At 51.2% G+C, this 19,506-nt stretch overlaps 6 protein-coding genes across 6 annotated transcripts; 4 read left to right on the top strand and 2 right to left on the bottom strand.

The window, feature by feature from the left end:
- The first annotated feature begins 971 nt into the window (after positions 1 to 971).
- BDP81DRAFT_156717 (high-affinity glucose transporter SNF3) lies at positions 972 to 1,777 on the top strand. The gene has a single exon (XM_060581957.1). The coding sequence runs from the start codon at positions 1,153 to 1,155 to the stop codon at positions 1,681 to 1,683; it is 531 nt and encodes a 176-aa protein (XP_060438108.1). The 5' UTR covers positions 972 to 1,152; the 3' UTR covers positions 1,684 to 1,777.
- BDP81DRAFT_442239 (general substrate transporter) lies at positions 1,616 to 3,156 on the top strand. The gene has a single exon (XM_060591660.1). It carries the CDS (start codon positions 1,872 to 1,874, stop codon positions 2,889 to 2,891), a length of 1,020 nt encoding a protein of 339 aa, XP_060438109.1. The 5' UTR covers positions 1,616 to 1,871; the 3' UTR covers positions 2,892 to 3,156.
- A 737-nt stretch (positions 3,157 to 3,893) lies between these two features.
- Positions 3,894 to 6,525, bottom strand: BDP81DRAFT_455672 (uncharacterized protein; the record flags this gene model as incomplete). The annotated part of the gene is made up of 6 exons (XM_060593085.1): positions 3,894 to 3,945; positions 3,992 to 4,513; positions 4,688 to 5,041; positions 5,105 to 5,502; positions 5,566 to 5,801; positions 5,973 to 6,525. The coding sequence occupies 6 exons, from the start codon at positions 6,523 to 6,525 to the stop codon at positions 3,894 to 3,896; spliced, it is 2,115 nt and encodes a 704-aa protein (XP_060438110.1).
- A 552-nt stretch (positions 6,526 to 7,077) lies between these two features.
- BDP81DRAFT_485744 (ABC transporter) lies at positions 7,078 to 12,232 on the top strand (the record flags this gene model as incomplete). The annotated part of the gene is made up of 13 exons (XM_060595173.1): positions 7,078 to 7,206; positions 7,364 to 8,399; positions 8,458 to 8,691; positions 8,740 to 9,216; positions 9,256 to 9,479; positions 9,548 to 9,710; positions 9,773 to 10,111; positions 10,167 to 10,290; positions 10,345 to 10,416; positions 10,472 to 10,522; positions 10,586 to 10,650; positions 10,710 to 11,790; positions 11,845 to 12,232. The coding sequence occupies 13 exons, from the start codon at positions 7,078 to 7,080 to the stop codon at positions 12,065 to 12,067; spliced, it is 4,218 nt and encodes a 1,405-aa protein (XP_060438111.1). The 3' UTR covers positions 12,068 to 12,232.
- A 49-nt stretch (positions 12,233 to 12,281) lies between these two features.
- Positions 12,282 to 14,382, bottom strand: BDP81DRAFT_335252 (uncharacterized protein; the record flags this gene model as incomplete). Its single annotated transcript, XM_060585838.1, has 6 exons — positions 12,282 to 12,594; positions 12,654 to 12,715; positions 12,789 to 13,160; positions 13,216 to 13,831; positions 14,080 to 14,163; positions 14,228 to 14,382. 6 exons carry the CDS (start codon positions 14,380 to 14,382, stop codon positions 12,282 to 12,284), a joined length of 1,602 nt encoding a protein of 533 aa, XP_060438112.1.
- A 1,846-nt stretch (positions 14,383 to 16,228) lies between these two features.
- Positions 16,229 to 17,148, top strand: BDP81DRAFT_442245 (Asp/Glu/hydantoin racemase). The gene has a single exon (XM_060591661.1). The coding sequence runs from the start codon at positions 16,324 to 16,326 to the stop codon at positions 17,047 to 17,049; it is 726 nt and encodes a 241-aa protein (XP_060438113.1). The 5' UTR covers positions 16,229 to 16,323; the 3' UTR covers positions 17,050 to 17,148.
- Positions 17,149 to 19,506: the final 2,358 nt, after the last annotated feature.

Below are 19,506 nucleotides of genomic sequence, written 5' to 3' on the forward strand. Positions count from 1 at the left end.
CATTGGCAGCAATTGAATGTCCAAACAGACAGGACACATTCAACTTGAAGTGCTCATTGAGCTCTGTGTATTCATCTTCGTGGCTGGAGAGCAAGTACGATCACAATGGCACCTTAAGGTATCGTCAGGTGAGAGTGAAGAACCAAGAAATGGAAGGAAGAAATAAAAGTACCTTCCTACCCAAGGACCATTGTGTGAGACGGGAGGTACCTCCCACATCGCGCGCTAATACAGACAGGGAGCAGTTCCTTCCAAGTCACTATTCGTTGTATCCGTCCGGATACCTCCCAGTCTCTCTCTCTCTCTCTTCCATTTTTCATGACTGTTTGACTGCCACCCTTGTCGTCCTTCCTTCCCTCCTTCCCCGTGGCCTGCCCGCCCCGCGGCCCCTTCCCAACTCGTCGGGAGTCCCCTTCCCACCCCCCCTCGTACCTTCTTCACAAGTTCACACCCTCCCCCTCCCCCTTCCCCTCGACCTCCACGCCTGCCCAAGAGTTATCGGCCCTATTAAGCATGAGCTAGCAGGAGCTCCAATATGGGGACGGCTAACCAACGGGGCTAACCCAATGGGAGCTCGTCCTCGATGAACTGTGACCTGCAGACCCTCGGAATGGGGAGATGAAGCACCACACACACTCACACAAAACACTCCTCCTCACCATCTGGCTGCTGCTTCGTCCATAGGCATAGCGTACGGAATAGGTCTTCATCGACAACACGGCAGGCTGCTCTGCTCTGTCTGAGTCTGACTGACCCATTTGCATCGGCCTGGCCTGTCGTCCCATTCTCATTCGAATTCCAGACTCGAATTTTTGGTGTCACACACCCCCTCCCCTGGTCTCCAAATCCACCCCAGTTCTCAGTCCCCAGTCCATCAGTCGGTACTACCACACACACACCCACGCCAGACAGGCGGACTGACACGGACGCAGCTGCGTGGCATTGCCTTTGCACCTTCCTGGACGTGACACCAAGACTGATAAAAGGTCCTCGTCTCGCCCTCACTTTCTACTATGCTCCTCTTCCTTCCTCACGAGCTTCCTCGCCAACAACTCTCCCGACAAGCTTCCTCTCGTCCTCCCCTTTCCCACACAATCAGCTCGAATCATCGCCAAGCTCCCGAGGCGAACAACATCAGCAACAACCTCCACAATGGAGAAAGAAACCGGCGTTACGCGCGAGCCCGTCCAGGGCCTCGCCGTCACCGACAATGTCGACCAGATCGAGGCTCCCGTCACATGGAAGGCCTACTTGGTCTGCGCCTTTGCCTCCTTCGGAGGTATCTTCTTCGGATACGACTCCGGGTACATCAACGGTGTCCTGGGTTCCGTCAACTTCATCGAGGCCGTCGAGGGCAAGGGTGCTACCGCCATTGGCGAATCTGACACCTCCCTTATCGTCTCTATTCTCTCCTGCGGTACTTTCTTCGGTGCTCTCATTGCTGGTGACGTAGCCGACTGGATGGGACGCAAGTGGACTGTTATTCTCGGCTGCTTCATCTACATGATCGGTGTCGTAATCCAGATGATCACTGGTGTCGGCTCTTCCCCTCTTGCTCCCATCGTCACTGGCCGTCTCATTGCTGGTATCGGTGTGGGTTTTGAGTCCGCTGTTGTCATTCTGTACATGTCTGAGATTGTGAGTATACCTGCTTCCTTGCGGATACCCAGCGCAATACACTAACGCCACATCAATAGTCTCCCAAGAAGGTTCGTGGTGCTCTCGTCGCCGGTTACCAATTCTGCATCACCATCGGTCTTCTGCTCGCTGCTTGCGTCGTCTACGGCACCAAGGACCGCGCCGACACCGGCGCCTACCGCATTCCCATCTCCATCCAGTTCCCCTGGGCTCTGATTCTTGGAGGTGGTCTTATGCTGTTCCCCGACTCTCCCAGATACTTCGTCAAGAAGGGCAGACTCGCCGATGCCGCCGCCTCTCTTTCCAAGCTTCGTGGCCAGCCCGAGAACTCCGAGTACATCCAGGTCGAGCTTGCTGAGATCGTCGCCAACGAGGAGTACGAGCGCCAGCTCATTCCCTCTGCCACTTGGTTCGGCTCATGGGCCAACTGCTTCAGCGGATCCGTCTTCAAGGCCAACTCCAACTTGCGCAAGACCATCCTCGGTACTTCCCTCCAGATGATGCAACAGTGGACCGGTGTCAACTTCATCTTCTACTACTCGACTCCCTTCCTCCAGTCTACTGGTGCCATCAGCAACACCTTCTTGATCTCCCTCGTCTTCACCCTCGTCAACGTCTGCTCCACCCCCTTGTCCTTCTGGACTGTCGAACGCTTCGGTCGCCGCACCATCCTTCTCTGGGGTGCCGCTGGTATGACCGTCTGCCAGTTCCTCGTCGCCATCATCGGTGTCACTGTCGGTTTCAACCACACCCACCCCGACCCCGCCGATGCCACCAAGAGCATTGCCAACAACATTCCCGCCGTCAACGCCCAGATCGCCTTCATCGCCATCTTCATCTTCTGTTTCGCCTCCACCTGGGGACCCGGTGCCTGGATTCTTATCGGTGAGGTCTTCCCTCTGCCTATCCGCTCCCGCGGTGTTGCTCTGTCCACTGCTTCCAACTGGCTCTGGAACACCATCATTGCCGTCATCACCCCCTACATGGTCGGTGAGAAGCGTGGCAACCTCAAGTCTTCCGTCTTCTTCGTCTGGGGTGGTCTCTGCACCAGCGCCCTGGTTTACACCTACTTCCTGGTTCCCGAGACCAAGGGTCTGTCCCTGGAGCAGGTTGACAAGATGATGGAGGAGACCACTCCCCGCACTTCCGCCAAGTGGAAGCCCCATGAGACCTTCGCCTCCCAGGTCGCCCGCAACGGCGTCCTCGACAAGGTCCACGTCGACAACATTGAGCGTCGCACTTCCAACGTCTAAGTGCGCGTCTATCTTAATGTCCATTTTCAATTCTATCTATACCCCTAGTCTACTACCCGTCTTACCGGGTGAATAACCTGGAGGCATCTCTGAAGCTGGGTCCGATTTGGACACATCTTAACAATTTGTAATGCGAAATGTTGATGTGGAATGCATGGCGCGTGGGGGGATAACTTAGTCGTCACGGTTGTGACTAGTCATACCACCGCTCAAAGATAACTGTTAATACAACTAAAAAGTTGAAAATGAAATACTATACATCTTGCCTCACCTCTCTAAGTGAATGTGTACATCGCAGTCCAATTTGTCCGCGGAAGACAACCTCGGGAGCAACGTAAACAAAACACAACAAAACAAGATGACATGTGCATCAATCATGCACCTTGCTGGGTACCTTTTCCGGCACCACTTGTGGCACTACGTCGGACTGAGGCTTCGGCAAATCGTGGTCTTGTCTGCACTGGGGCAAGTTGAGCGGGGCATCAGATCTCTTGGCTGCATTCTGCAGGGACGGGGCTCCCGAACTGCAAACTACCTTACATTATCCGTACGTAGTACATACTACGTACACTTTTGGGCGTCGAGGTTCACGAATACTGTATCCCGGGGGTGGATATTGTAAGGGCGATATAGGATGCTCTCCTCAGGTGTATATAACTGCAATGTATTGCTAGCAGCTAAGTTCTCCCGAGGGACGATATTGCGAATTGACTCCATTGTCATCTCTTGATACTTTCGTCCGAGGTTAAGACGAAGAATGTCGTATTATGCCTTCGATGGCCTTGTTCACGCCGTATCTTTGAATCGAGTTTGCGATGGTAATGGGGCGCACCTTTTGGGTCTCGGCGAGTATTCGTACGTGATTTCTTCCCGGAGACGGGGAGACGGGTCGTACCTACTTTACACAGGAGAGATTTCTTTCGAGGCACACGTCTAATAGCCGGACTGTGTCCGAGGCTGAGATTTACCCTTAGGGGTACGTATCTATAGAACCCTAGGCCACTAGGCCAAACCACCAGTTGACGCCGATAGGAATCGAACCGACTTGGTAGGCCTGCCGCAAAGGTTACCACAACCACACCCCTTACATGGAGACTCACGAAGCCGCCTTCTGCTGCACCCTGTGAAAGAGCCGCTGGAGCGTCTCCCGCATCCGCTCGAGGTCATGCGCCTCTTTGCCCCATCGCCCGAGAACTCTCAACGCAAGCCGTACGAGAGAAGCCCAATTTGAGGGCGGTTTAACAGGACAATTCTCTGCCCCCACGACGGCTGCGAGGGTCATTACGGCGCAGGAGAATGCGCGGCGGGCAACGAACCAGCTTCCGCCGTGGCGGTGGTGGTGCGCCGTTTTGACGATCATGGCGGCGCAGGTGTCGACGGCTTTTTGAGCGAGGTGGATTACGCGCGAGTTCGTCGGATAGTCTTCACTTTGAACATGAGTCGGTAGACGCGGGTCATCTCGGCCCTGGCTCCGGCCACGGGCTCCGTGGAGGGCGCAGTAGAGGAGCGGGCGGAGGGTCGATTCGCGCCATCCTTGGAAGCATCCTTGGAGGTAGAAGGCGAGTTCGTTGTCCGGGTAGTGGTGTTCGGTGAATTGGATTAGGGGTGGGAGATGGGAGTGTCTGGGAGGCGTGTAAGTTTAACGTTTGAATGGGTGGGTGGTGCGTGTGACTTGAGGGCTGCTGATTTTCTCGGAGTTTTATTCGCGCTGCTTCAAGTCCGCCAAGTCTGGGGGATGCAAGCTGGGGAAAAGGACAGGTACGGGCAGTATGGACAGAGGGGTAGAAGCCACTCACAATTGCGAAATCTCCTTTTCAAACTCGTCATATTGTCGGACTAATAACCCCTCGTTCCTCAGCCAGTACGCCTCACCTTTGCGGTACAGCACAGACATTGTGTTTTTGATCGTTCGTCGGAGGGAGATCTCGGCGAGGTAGTAGAGCCAGCTGCGTTCTTCTTCCAGGCGTTGTTGAGGATCTGGGATCGGGGACCAGGTGTACTCTGACGGGCTGGCGGATGTCTCGTTGACGCTGGTGGTGGTAGTGATGGTCCTCGTTGTGGAGAGCGTCGAGGGAGGCGCCGGGAAGGAGTCCGGGTAGGTGAAGTCCTCGAGACCGCTTGGTCGGAGACCCAAAGTCGGGAGGATCTCGCTACTTTAGTCAGTGAAACCGGGTCCAAGGTATGGTAGTGCAAAGAAGATTGAGACGACTCACTTCTCCGCCTTGAAGCAAGACCAAAACACGCGCTGCTCAAGAGGCTGCGTCGGTTCCTCCCATCCGCTAGCCTCTTTCCATGGCCGGCGTCCTCTTCGGAGCAAGTGAGTCTGCAAGCGCGTCGAGGCCTGCTGGATGTAGAAGCAGGCTCGCATCGGCCGGAGGCAGCACTTTTCGTACATGGAGGCCAGGAAGAGGCATTGGATGTCCAGGATCGAGGGGCCTAAGAGGCCGATGCGTTTGGATGCTGCGAGGTAGTACGCTTCTGCGGTGTCGCAGTCTTGTGGTTCTAGTATTGGTGGCAAGGGAATGTCTGCTACACCGGTCTGGGTGTCGAATGTGGATTCTTGCGGAGGGATCCAAGGGGTTGTCAGACTTGCTAGGGCACAGGCGAGGAGCTGTTCGTTGAGGTTAATTGATGGGGTTTGGGGGGAATGGAGTGGCTGATGGAGGACTCTTACTACGAGACATGAGGAAGCATCCCATTTGATGCCGTGTTCAGTTGTCTGTTTGGCATAGGCTATCAGTTCGTGGCCCTCGAGGATTGGGTTTCGGGGGTGGACATGAGTAAGAAACTTTCGGCAAAGGGGGACGAATGCATCTTCTTGGATGCCTGGCCCGTTGATCATGGAGGGGTCGTTGGGCTGATTCAGGCCATCGTCGGTCATATCAGTACCGAATTCGAGAATGAAGGATTCTATTCGAGAGTCCTCTTCTGATATAATGCCTTCGAAGATGGGCTACCGGAGCATGGACTCGCAACGAAGGGCCGAGTACAGCGTGCGGGAAGTTTCTCCGCGGCGCTGGTCATTGTCGTCCATAAAGTGACCGTAGGTATCGCTGTCATTGTCATTCTGTTGACGCCTACTTCCATCTGTTGGGTGGATTTCAGCGTGAGGTGCCGCAGTCATTACCACTGATGCAGGCTGGTCTCTCAAAGGACTTCTTGGCCTCTGCAGCAAATGCTTGATTTCATCCAGTCTTTCCAAGATGACCGAGCTCGCGATACCTTCATCCTGGGATTTGGCAGCATGAGACACTCTGTCTCCTTCTTCTTCCTCTTCGTCGCCGTAGACGCAGGTCGCATGGTGATGTCGACAGAATCCACACACGGGACGGACGTTGTCGCACTTCGTCTTGCGAAGACGACAGAACTGGCATGCTGTCGCAGCGCGTTTCCTCCGGGTGAGATGGGTTGCTGATGCTGTTAGACGCCGTTTCTTATTAGATGGACCCCATCTAGATGGTTGGTCCTCCTGCGCCGGTGATCTGGACCCCGATGAAGGAGAAGGGGCTGCGACTGCATGCTGGGATGCTTGTATAGCTGGAGGTGCATCTGTCACTGTTGGCGGTGTACTGTGACGTTGGCGTATGCGTTGCGAGATTGCGTTGTCGTTGCTGATAAGGTCAGGGACGCGCATGTCTGCGTGCGTCAGCCCCGGGCCGGAAGGGGTTCGGAGCTGTGGTGGATGCTCCGGGGAAAGTACCTACCTTCCCTGAGGGCTTGGTGGACGTTCCGGATTTTGGTCCTCCGAGTGGAGAACCGAGGTACGGAGGGAAGAGGGGCCCATCTATCACGACATCGGCACCCGCAGTCCTTCCATTCCCCATTGTTTAACCCCAGTTTCTTTTCTCTTATTCCCGCCACCAGACATGTCCTTTCCTAAGCTGGCGATTTTTTGCACTCCTAAGTTGGACCCGCTCCCCCGGGACGGGGGATGCAATGACACAGGTCAGCAGTGCATATTCGGGTCAATACCAATTCGATGGTGTCCAATGAGTGGCTATCTGAATCGAATTGGCCTGCCTCACTGAGCATAGTGCAGCAATCACTCACTCACCATGGCGTACAAGGTGTCACAAGTCGAAAGTTCCTTCCGAGGCCTGATATACTTGGCTTATCCGCCGTCGCCTTGATTTTTCTGGAATTTTGATGGTATTGACTTTGATGTATTCTCAAAAGTTTAGCCATCATGGCAACTAACAACAGTTGTCTTTTGGGCAGCGATAACCAATTCGGCCCTCGCATCGACTACAACTGCCGCAACTTTGACTTCACTCTTCTCTTTGAAGATGCCATCTTTCTTATTATTCCCTCAGTAGTGTTTCTCCTACTCATTCCATTGCGCATATTCTCCATTGCCCGGACGCCGGTGAAAGTAGCGACTTACAAGCTTGACTTGTGGAAATTGGTGAGCCGCCCAACCTCGAATGATACTTATCTCATCGAGATCTCACTGACAATGACTGAAAATGTAGGCTCTTTTGAGCGTCTTGACTGTACTTCACCTTAGCTTCGTCATTATTGATGCCAAGTCGCTAGCTCTCCGCACATCGGCCTCACTGGCTGCGGGAATTCTCAACTTCATCGCCGTTTTGGCCGCAGCTTTCCACTCATTTCTGGAAGATCAACGCTCCACTCGTCCCTCCGACTTGCTCATACTCTATTTCTCAGCATCTGCCATACTATCGCTACCACGCCTGAGAACGCTATGGCTTATCACAGGCTCCGGAGCGCTCAAGGGTCTTTGGACTGCTATCGTCGCTGTCACGATCCTAGTCGTTCTTCTGGAGTCCATCGGCAAGAAACGATTCTTGCAGACAACGTACCAATCCCTCACGAAAGAAGAAGAGACTGGCTTTTGGGGTCGCAGCTTCTTCACTTGGCTCATGCCCTTCTTTTGTCTCGGGTACTCGCGGGTCATTCACATCCGAGATATGCCAGAAGTCGATAAAGACTTGACTGGGGATAGAGCAGGAGCAAGCCTCGAATCAGCGTGGTTGAAGCGAAAAGGGGAGAAGTGCCATGCATTGATTCGCTCCGGCTTTTACGCCTACCGCGGACCTCTAGTCGCCGGCGTCATAACGCGTCTCTTCCTCACTGCTTTTACATTTTGCCAGCCCTTCCTCATCACGGCCACATTGAGCTACATGCAGACAACCAAGACGCCACAGTCTGAGAGATACGGACAAGCACTCGTGGGAGCATACGTGCTTACGTACCTCGGCCTGGCAGTCTCGCGAGCAGCGTTTTCCCGCCATCAGTTTCGCTTCACTACGATGCTCCGAGCAGGACTAATGTCTTTGATCTTCAAGCAGACCCTCGCTCTCAAAGCGGACGACTTGAAAGACAGCGCTGCGGTTACTTTGATGGGCACAGATATCGAACGCATCGTACTCACGTTCAATAACCTTCATCAGATTTGGGCGGCGATTCTTGAGGTTAGCATTGCCATATTCCTCCTGCAACGCCAGATAGCCTCTGCATCTGTAGTACCAGTCGTCATTTCTATCGGTAGGTTACCCAAGGCCTGCTTTGCATCGATCCAAGATGCTGATGAATATGTCCCAAGTATGCGCTTTTGGCGTTATCCCCGTCTCCAAAACCATTGGAAGGGCACAGACGGCCTGGATTGAACGTTTGCAGAAGAGAGTCGCCGTCACGGCCTCCATGCTGGGAGATATGAAGGCGATCAAGATGCTTGGTCTCTCGGGCGTGTTGTCAACCACTATCACCGAGCTGCGACGTGTTGAATTGAAGACCTCGGAGAAATTCCGCAAACTGATCCTCTCTCAGATCCTCGTTTGTGAGTTTCTAAGTGTTCCTGTTCTCCTTCATGGCTAACTTTCCCCAGCAAACCTTCCCGTCGAGTTTGCTCCGTTCGCGACATTTGTCATCTACAGTATCATTGCAGTCATCACCAAAGATCAAACACTGACGACGACGAACGCCTTTACTGCACTGTCTCTCATCGGTCTTTTGACAGAACCACTCCTGATGTTCTGCCAATTCGTGCCTAACATTGTACAAGGGGTGGCTTGCTTCAAGCGCATCGAGATGTTCTGCCTCAAGGGATGCGAATCATCATTGCCCGAACAACCAATACCTCCGTCGCGCTCATCAGACACCACCCTGAACAGGGCAAGCATCGAGCTGGCAGATCATTCAACTCCCAAAACATCTGATCGAACCATTGCCTCATTCTGCAACGCAAAGATCTCCTGGTCGCCTGATTCCGACATAGTCTTTAAGGACCTTTCCTTGACAATCAAGCGAGGAATCACCATGATAGTCGGCCCTGTTGGGTGCGGAAAGTCGTGCCTTATGGAGAGTATTCTCGGAGAAACATCACATAATGTTGGGACCTGAGAGTGCATGACTCACGGAACCGCCTACTGCGCGCAAACTCCGTGGATGATGAACGACACTTTGAGACGAAACATCACTGGCGGCTTAGAGCATGATCCAAAATGGTTCGACCAAGTTTTGTGGCTCTGCTCCTTGACTGAAGATGTCAAGAACATGCCTGAAGGAGAGCTGTACAAAATTGGTAGTAACGGGGTCGGCTTGAGTGGAGGGCAACGGCAGCGTGTGGTGAGTTGGCAACCCCTTTTCTCGATAGAAAAAGGTGCGGCGACTTCTAAAACTAACATTTGCGCAAGGCAGTCGCTCGCGCCGTCTACTCTAGACACCGAGTTATGGTACTAGATGACGTCTTCAGCGGCCTCGATTCCAAAAGTATTAGCCAAATCTCGAGTCGCCTCTTCAGCAAAGAGGGCCACTTTCGCCGGAATGAGATCTCCATCATTCTTGCGACTCACACCCGTAAGTTCGCTCTCGAGGCGAAGATGGCTATAGCTGGGAAATTTCTAACCAATAGCGCAAAGGTTCACTTCTTCGATATGCAGATGAGCTGATCGTTCTCACTGAGGGCCAAGTCCTGAGCCAGGGTTCGTATGAACATATCCTTGCTAGCTCATCTGACTTGATTGCGAAATCGAAATTAGAAGATGACGATAATTCTTCACGTGGTGAGGAGTCGGAGCAAGCTGAGGGTTCTGTGAAATCCACACAAATCCAAAGGACCCTGGATGCCGAGGAAGATAGGCTGCGTCAGAACGGCTCATGGTCCGTTTACAAATACTACTTCGAGCGTGCTGGCTGGATAGTGGTTGGCTCATTCGTCTTCGCCACTTTTACCGAGGCATTCTGCAGTGGATTTACAAGTAAGCTCACAGAGACCCATATTCATTGCTCATCTCACACTGAACTATTGCCTAGATATCTGGTTTCAATGGTGGGTGGAAGCCAACGAAAAACGGCCAAATGACAACCTCGGCATGTATCTTGGGGTATATGCTCTCTTATTTGCAATGGCATGTCTTGGACTTTCTGTGGAATGCTGGTAAGATTTACACCAGCTCTCAATGTCGAGATTCGGTGCCGCTGACGACACCAGGCTGCTCTTCATACGGATCATAAGCGCGACAGCCATGAGTTTACATGGTGATCTACTGCACACAAGCTTGAGGTAGCACGAGGAAACCTCCCGCATTTCACTGTCACGCATGCTAATCCTCGCTCAGAGCACCACTGAGCTTCTTTCAGTCAACCGATACTGGCTCCATCACCAATAGGTAGGTGTGCTTTTCGGTCGTGTCTTAATAATGTGGTACAGGATTGACCAACTCGTGATCTAGATTTAGCCAGGATCTCAACCTAGTGGATGTTACTCTTCCATCGAATGCTATCAACTTCGCCTCAAGTGAGATTTTTCTTCTCAACACTAATCTGTCTGCGGGTGAGCTGCGCTAACTGCAAAAGATGCTTGCGCTTGCATTTTCAAGCTCATCATACTTTGTGTCATGGGCAAGTATCTGGCGACGTCAGTGCCTCTCTTAGTAGGAGTGCTCTTCTTCGTTCAGCGATACTATCTCCGCACCTCCCGTCAAGTCCGTCTCCTCGACATCGAAGCCAAGGCTCCGATCTACACCCATTTTCTTGAAACACTGAAGGGCGTTGCAACCATCCGTGCTTACAGATGGCAAGAGAACTTTGAGGAGCAGGCGACGAAGCTACTCAACATCTCACAGAAGCCCCACTACATGCTAGCATGTATCCGACAATGGCTCGCCCTGATTCTGGACCTCGTCGTTGGCGCCCTAGCGCTGATCATTGTGGCCATGGCGATATCCATCACCGAAAAGTTTTCTCCTGGTGCGATTGGTGTGTCAATGGTTCTAGTCTTGGGTTTCAACAACTCTCTTGCGACTACGATCAAGAATTGGACTGCATTGGAGACGTCTATCCGTGCTGTTGCCAGAATAAGAGAGTTTGCTCAGACAACGCCTTCTGAAGAGCGCGATTTGGGAAGCTCTGGTATCCCTCCTGAAAGATGGCCATTGCAGGGACGTATCGACTTTGAGAATGTCACTGCGAGGTACACAAGAGATGGTGACGCAACGCTCAAGAACTTGACACTTTCAATATCATCTGGTCAAAAGATCGCAGTTTGTGGGCCGTCAGGCAGCGGCAAGACATCCTTCGTTCTCTCGCTACTTCAGATGATTGAAGTCACCGACGGGAAGATCCTCATCGACGGCATCGATCTTGAAGGCTTAGAGAGATCAGAAGTACGTTCACGGATCAATTTCATACCCCAGGAGCCATTCTTCATTCCTGGCAGCGTTCGATTCAATCTCGATCCACACGCCCGCGAAAGCAGCGAGACCATCAAAGTAGCGCTCGACAAGGTTGGGCTTCTTGGGAAGATCGGTATGGCAGGTGGTCTGGATAGCGAGCTAGACGCCGATGGCTTCTCGGCAGGGGAAAGACAATTGCTGGCGTTGACGCGTGCGCTGATCGAAAAGAGTCAGATTTTGATCTTAGATGAAGCTACAAGCAGGTATGGAGTTTTCCTCAACAACCCATTACCGTTAGTAAACTAACACGGGCTCAGCGTGGACCAAGACACCGAAGACAAGATGCAGCGAATCATTGAAGAGGAGTTCTCAGACCAAACTGTCGTATCTGTCACACACCGTCTGAGATTCATAGAGAAGTATGACCGAGTACTTCTCTTGAAGCAGGGAGAAGTGGTAGAATGGAACACTCCCAATGCCTTACTAGCCACTGAGTCTGAGTTTAAGAAGTTGTTTGCAGCTACGCAAACTTCACGTTGAGCATTGTAGAATATGAGGCAGTTTTAGATGGTCGCGGACTTAATGCATTTGACTTGAAGTTTCATGATGAGAGACTGAGAGGCAAATGAGCGGTTCTGATTCGATGCCCCTACGTGTAAAAGATAGAGCCATAGCAAGGTGTTAAGGTTAAGGAGCGTTCCCCAGTTGCTAAACTTTCCATACCCACACTGTCGGCAGGTAGTATTCCAGATCACTACTCGTCATTCTGCTCGTCCAAGTCCTTGATCATCTGATCAGCAGCAGCAAGCGCAAAGGCGGCTGCCGTCAGCGTCGGGTTGCAGGCATTCTGCGTAGGAATGATACCGCAGCCGCCGAGGACCAGGTTCTTCTGGCCCCAGACTCTGCCAAAACGATCCACCACGCTTTCTTTCTTCGATTCCTCGAGGCTCTTCTTATCATGGCCAGCTCGGTAGGTGCCGCAGATGTGAAGGGCGGATCCGGGTGCGAGGTACTTGGGCTCGGCGCCGGGTAGGAAGCCGCCGAGGTTCCTGGCAACATCGACCATGCTGGAGGGTTGGATTTATCAGTAAAGAGTAATGGATAGGGTTCAGGCTTGATGGCTTACTCAGTGATCATTTCAGAGCAGCGCTTGGCATCACTGTCGTTGATCGTGTAGTGGAATGTTGGCTGTACGATGCAGTTGATCAGTCTCTAAGACAATTGTGAAGTCTCGAAGTAAAGGAAGCGCACTCAAGCTTACCTGTGGCATCCCGAACTGGTCCTTGACATCCGTCGAGAACTCAACGTAGTTGTCCTTGCTAGGCTCGGTGTATCCGAACCAGCGAAGATCAACCACGAGGCGCTGATCGATGGATGATGGGACTTCTCCGTACCCAAATGCATCGCGATGGATCTGAGTGTGCCATCGGTGCTTATTGGTCAATGGGAAGTAGACCTGAGGATCGGGATCGTTGAAGGGGATGGGAAGTGGGTCGTTGGGAAACTTGGACTTGTGCTCGTTGACTGCAGTTTCCCAGCCAAGCCCGTGTGAATCGCTGGCAATATCTAGCACGTGAGTCTTCTTCAGTACAATCTGGCAAAAGGCCATTGGCTGCTCCGTTAAGTAACGGCCCTATTGAAATTGGTTGTTAGTACCGCGTACGCAGCTACGAAGGGGGAAATCTCACCAACGCGGGAAGGGTGTCTTTGAGACCACCCGAGTTCCACAGGATACCCGGGGTCAAGACAGCTCCTGCGCAAATGATGTACTTCTTGGCTTGAATGAGATACTTCTCAGCACCAAGAAGGTTTTCTACTTCAGCTGCTTCAACTTCACCAGAGGCCTGGTTCACGATCAGTCTGACACACTGAGAGTTGGCGCGCAACTCGAAAGTGTCGTGCTCCTTGCTAGGATCAGAGAGCTCGTCGCCAAGGATCGTAGCAGTACACCCCCATTCGACAAACTCCTCATTCTTAGCACTCCTCTTACCAGAGAGAGGCATGCTCAGAACCTCGCGTCCCTTCTTCTCGTAGGCTGCCGTCAAGACAGACTTGACGAGACCTCCGCGGATGGACTTGTCAAAGAGCGTCCTGTCGGTCCAGAAGAGCTTTTCAGCTCGGGTGTAAAGATCGTTCCATTCGCTATCGGAGAAGAGATCGGATCGCTCGATGTCCTTATGTTCACGAGGCGTACAGCAAGTCCAGTGGCCACCCATCCCGCCGACGAGGCGCGTGGCTGCCGCGGCGGGGAGATTGTCCACGGCCTTTTGGTTCGGATTCTGCCCATTCTTGATGAAGGGGGTCCTTGGGGATTGGAAGTCAGCTAAGAATAATCTAACAGTGGGATGTAAAAGGGAAACCCTACGAACTGCCCCAAGAAATCGGCTCGACGTATGGATCGGCTACGTTGGTTGGAATGGATAGAAGACTCAGCTCTCCCTAGATGAAACTTTAGCGCCATGGGCCAAGCACCTCAACCCCAGGAGAAGTCTTTACTTTGACGGTGCTAAACGAACATGAAGTCAGCAAAACCTCCGCCTAAATAAACCCACAGTGACACGTACTTGGTGAAAAGACTGATGTCTCGCTGGACCGCCACACTGTTCTTCTTGTGGTCTCCAATCCGCTTGGTTTCTCTGTGACGAGTGTGAGAAATGTGATTGATTGATCCGAGGAGTCATATGCTCCATAGAGACCTACTGATTCCCGACATCTATCATGAGAACCTTCCGCCCATTCTCGACTAGCGTGCGAGAAAACACCGCGCCGATCGGACCCGAGCCAACGACGAGAACGTCGGCTTCTTCCAAGCGGATCCCCTCATAGCCCTGGATCTTGACTGGAGAGACTCTCATGATAGCTGCCTAATAGCTGCCTGTTGATGCGTATTCTTTCGGATAGTGGTGATGGTGTCATAGGTTCAAAAGAGATGCGGAGGGAACTCGATGGAGGACAAAGATTATCCCTATTTATAATGAAAAGAGCCGAGTGTAACTTGTCCCCCTATGAGATAGCTTCAGTATCATGATTGATCCTTCTTTCCTGTCATTACCGGCATCACTGAGGAGGCAGACTCGACAGAATCAGCACTGGCTAGGTCAGTCCATGAGAGGGGTAAGACCCAACATGAATGGCCTGATTTTCTCAACGAGTTTAAGTCACTCCCGTTGCTCAACGATTATTCAAGAGTGCTGTGCGTTTAGAAAAGTTCCACAAAGAGCACATACGGGAAGACGGAAGGCTAGTAGCATTTGAGTTATATTCAACAAGCCCTCCTTACGGATGACATCCTGCTATTGGACGGACTACTTAAACATAGCTGATCTGCCGTCTAGCGTCCTCGTGGTGATTATTGTGCCCTCTTTCAGAGATCACAGACTGCACAATTCCGTCATACGACAAGGCTATATGATAGTTGTGAATCTAGGTGTTCATCCCGTCGGACGTAACACTAATATCACGCGTAACCTCAGTTACGCTCGCCTGCCTGCTGGACATGCCTCCCACCTGCCAGGGTGTGTGCAAACTTGTCAAGTACTTCATGAATATACATAAGCTGGAGCATGACTTCAACCAAGTAAGGAATGAGTACAGCAGCAGGTATACTCTGGTTGATGAGGTTTCCCTGGCATACCTTAGTCGCACAGCATGCCAAGTCCCGCTCTCATGTCACATGTGGCGTTATGGGCTTGCATATGGCTAGTCTAGTAGTTCTGTCATCTTGGCTGGCAGCGATGTCAAGCTACGATCCTAACACTTCTCAATTGCGTGGTCGATTTCCATATCGTCAGGACTCGGTGCAGGTGACGAGCCAGTCTACCCAAAAAGATTAACGGCGTGAGCATCTACATGCACCATGAACCATGTTGCGATTACATTACACAAGGTACCCTGTCTTGGTTAAGTAAATCACTCAGCGGTTCTATCCATGCCTAGAATCAGTTCCTTCCATCTTTATTTAATTCAAAAGTAGTACACCAGTGCTGGAGAGGCCCATTGACTCCAACTTTCAAGAGTGCGGTTGACTCGCGATCTGGAGATATTGAGTCTCACCAGAACACACATTAGGCGGGACCTTCCTTACCGTTTCTTTTGATCATGTTTTCACAAGACCTAAGAACCTTATTGGTAGATCTTCCGAAGATGCTTGCGCATGCGCACTGTTTGTCAGTGAGGGATCTGCAACTGTCGCAAACATTGCGAGGCACCATGCTTCTTCCCGGCCGACGGGCCGTTCCTAGCCGTTCAAAGGTGTACAGGCGCTTGTGGATCCGAACTCCTCGACTGCCGGTCTGAAAGCATTGTGACGTTAATCTTTGCTTTTTGGACTTGATGCACGCTTACGGGCTTACATGTCAAACAGCAGACATTGTAATGCCGGGCTGCTCATATGCAGGTAAGTTGAGTCCGTAACTGACTTAGCGGCCGTTGTCTCAACTCAGCTCCTCGTCCATAGTTGCGACTAAGTGGTGTAGGTCTCAACTTGGCCTCTCGTCCCGCAATTCAGCGGTGTACAACGTAAGGTATCAAAACGGGCGGTCGGAAGGCAACACCCGGCTGATCCATGCTCCGGAACGTGAGGGTCGGACAAGTTATGGGTCAATATGGTGCGGGGTAGATCGTCCATCGACTGCATTGCTTGGCTGACCACCGAAGGGGGGAGGTTGATGTCATTCCTCATAGGCCAATCATACTTGGCTCGAGACACTCATAACTCTTAACTACTATCAATTAACAAAAATTCAATTTACTCGCGAATAAATTCATGAATTTTCTTCATCGAAACTCCTTTGAACATGGCACGGAAAATTAGACTTGGAATCCTCACCCCCTCTTCCAACACTAGCCTCGAGCCGCTCACTCAAGCCATTATTTCCGGGCTTCCGGACGTCACAGTTCACTTTTCTCGTTTTCGGGTTCTTAAGATCAGCCTAGATAACGATGGACTTGGCCAGTTCCAGACCGATAATCTCATCTCAGCCGCGCAACTTTTGGCCGATGCTGAGGTTGACATGATCGGTTGGAGCGGTACTTCATCAGGTTGGCTGGGGTTCGAAGCTGATGAAAGGCTATGCGCGGATATCACTGCGGCAACAACCATTCCCGCCACGACTTCCGTTCTTGCATTGAACAAGGCCTTGCTGGAGTTTGGCATCAAGGATTTTGGCTTGGTCACCCCTTACACAGATGATGTCCAAGAAGCCATCACCCGAAATTATTCGCGTGCCGGAGTGAATTGCCAAAAAGAACGACATCTAGGCCTTTCAGTGAACTCGTCTTTTGGCCGCGTCGAAGAAACGACGCTAGATGGCCTTGTGAGTGCAGTGGTGGCTCAGAGACCTGAGACAGTAACCATATTCTGCACAAACTTGAGAGCAGCCCAGAGAGTGGCTTTCTGGGAGGACAATCATAGCCTCTTGATACTCGATACCGTTATCACAGTTATCTGGGATATGTTGCGAGAATGCAAGGTCGATATGAAACCCTTGGGCGATTGGGGCAAATTATTCTCAAGGCAGTAAAAGCTAGCCACTTTGTTACGAGCAGGTCAAGGCAACCAACTGTGGCACAAAGCAAAAGCTTCGATAATGATGACTCCGCACCATTTTCCCTTGTTCTGCATTATATAGCCACGCGCCCACAGTGACAAGTTGCGGCGGGCGTAACACCTACCCCGCAAGCTTACGGCGGTTACGATACGCCATATATATATAGGATAAGGGGACACGAGGCACCCTCTCACGGAACGGAAGAACTATGGTATAAATCACGTAATAATAAGATAAGGATCATTTAGGATCAATATAATCTAACACGACTTAGGGGCTAAACGATCATTCTGAATCAGAATGATCCAAGACGACCTAAGGAACAAAGGATATATTCAGGATTAGGACTTATATATAAGGATAGACTTTCTATAGCTCTTCAGCAATTAACTTCGTATCAGGATTAACATCCGCTTTCAGCTATCACCTTGACAAGACTACGATTGATCACCGAAGCCTTACCTTACCTTACGATTGACAGACATAATTTCCTTGAAGCTATCCCTGACTACGAATACTGTTACCAGTTCCGCAGCCTCAACTTCTGCAAACATACCTCACTACGACTAGCTGGCCGTAACAAATGAGCGCTTACCCGATTAGAGGGACTGATTATTGATAAAGGATATGTTCAGGACTAGGACTTGTATATAGGATAGACTTGAGCCGGACTCTAGTGTTACGGCCAGCTAGTCGTAGGGGTAGTTTGCAGAAGTTGAGGTTGCGGAACTGGTAACAGTAATCGTAGTCGTGGAATATTTTCAAGGAAACTATGTCTGTCAATCGTAAGGTAAGGTAAGGCTTCGGTGATCAATCGTAGTCTTGTCAAGGTGATAGCTGAAAGCGGATGTTAATCCTGATACGAAGTTAATTGCTGAAGAGCTATGGAAAGTCTGTCCTAGAGTCCGGCTCGAGTCCATCCTATATACAAGTCTTGATTCTGAACATATCCTTTATCCGTATATTTACCGTATGGATTCCGTATTCTGAACATACAGGGTCCGTACCTCAAAGGGACGGATTCCGTATTCTTGGTATACGGCTTTCTTTATCTTATTATTATGTGACTTGCTCTATAGTTCTTCCGTTCCGTAGGGTGACGTATGTGTTCCCATAGTTCGTGCACTTATGGTGTGCCGTAGTCGCCGTGGTCCTGCGGGGCAGGCCCTGGACTTGGTCGTGCATGTTGGGTCGTAAAATCTAGGACAGACTTCCTATAGCTTCTTTAGCAATTAACTTCGTATTAGATCTTATGATCGCTTTCAGCTATCTCCCCTAAGAACCTCTTTGACAAGACTACGATTGATTACCGAAACCTTCCCTACCTTACGATTTATAGATAACGTGAATGATAAGCGAGTGAGACAGACAAGCGAGTGAGACACAAAACTGCGCCGATGATGCTTCAACACAAATGGAGACGTTTCTTCCACAACACATCATGGCATCCAGAAGTAATGAGTCAGGCATACAGCTGGCCCTTCAAGCTATCAGAATCAATCCAGAGCTTAGTGCACGGGCTGCAGCTACGATCTACTCGGTCAGCCATGCAACATTGAGTCGACGATTGAAGGGCTCTACATCTCGAAGCGACAGGATACCGAACTCGAGGAATCTTACTTTGCTAGAGGAGCAGACGTTAGTTAATCACATTCTCGATCTAGATGCCCGATCATTCCCTCCCCGGATCCGTGGTGTGGAAGAAATGGCTGATCGACTGCTTGCTGATCGCGACGCGCCTCCGGTTGGGAAGCGCTGGGCCTTAAACTTCGTCAAACGACAACCACAATTGCGGACGCGGTTTTTTCGGAGGTACGACTACAAGAGGGCCCAATGCGAGGATGCAGAGGCTATTCGCGGCTGGTTCGCTCTTGTGAAGAACACAATCGCGAAGTATGGTATCAATGAGTTTGATATCTACAACTTTGATGAGACTGGCTTTATGATGGGCCAGATTGCATCTGGCATGGTTGTCACAAGTACTGAAAGGCGTTCAAACACAAAAATGGCGCAGCCTGGTAATCGAGAATGGGTTACAGTGATTCAAGCCATCAACTCGCAAGGCTATAACGTCCCGCCGTACATCATCGTTGCAGGCCAATATCACCTCTCAACCTGGTATACAGAGTCAGGTTTCCCGGACGACTGGGTCATTGCGACGTCAGAAAACGGATGGACAACAAATGAAAGAGGCCTAGATTGGATCCAGCACTATGATCGTCATACGAAACCACGTTTGAGAGGCCAATATCGCCTCCTCGTCGTCGACGGGCACGAAAGTCACCACTCAACAGACTTTGAGATATATTGCAAGGCAAACAAGATCGTTACACTTTGTATGCCGCCTCATTCGTCTCATCTACTCCAGCCCCTTGACGTTGGGTGCTTTGGTCCGCTAAAGACGGCGTATGGGCAACAAATTGAGGATAA

The sequence above is a fragment of the Colletotrichum phormii genome, assembly GCF_030913505.1.
Source record: "Colletotrichum phormii strain CBS 102054 chromosome Unknown BDP81scaffold_39, whole genome shotgun sequence".
Taxonomy (NCBI): domain Eukaryota; kingdom Fungi; phylum Ascomycota; class Sordariomycetes; order Glomerellales; family Glomerellaceae; genus Colletotrichum; species Colletotrichum phormii.

What these genes read in the sequence shown, in the direction of transcription:
- BDP81DRAFT_442239 (XM_060591660.1), top strand. Translation starts at nt 1,872, where the DNA reads ATGCTGTTCCCCGACTCTCCCAGATACTTCGTCAAGAAGGGCAGACTC.
- BDP81DRAFT_442245 (XM_060591661.1), top strand. Translation starts at nt 16,324, where the DNA reads ATGGCACGGAAAATTAGACTTGGAATCCTCACCCCCTCTTCCAACACT.
- BDP81DRAFT_156717 (XM_060581957.1), top strand. Translation starts at nt 1,153, where the DNA reads ATGGAGAAAGAAACCGGCGTTACGCGCGAGCCCGTCCAGGGCCTCGCC.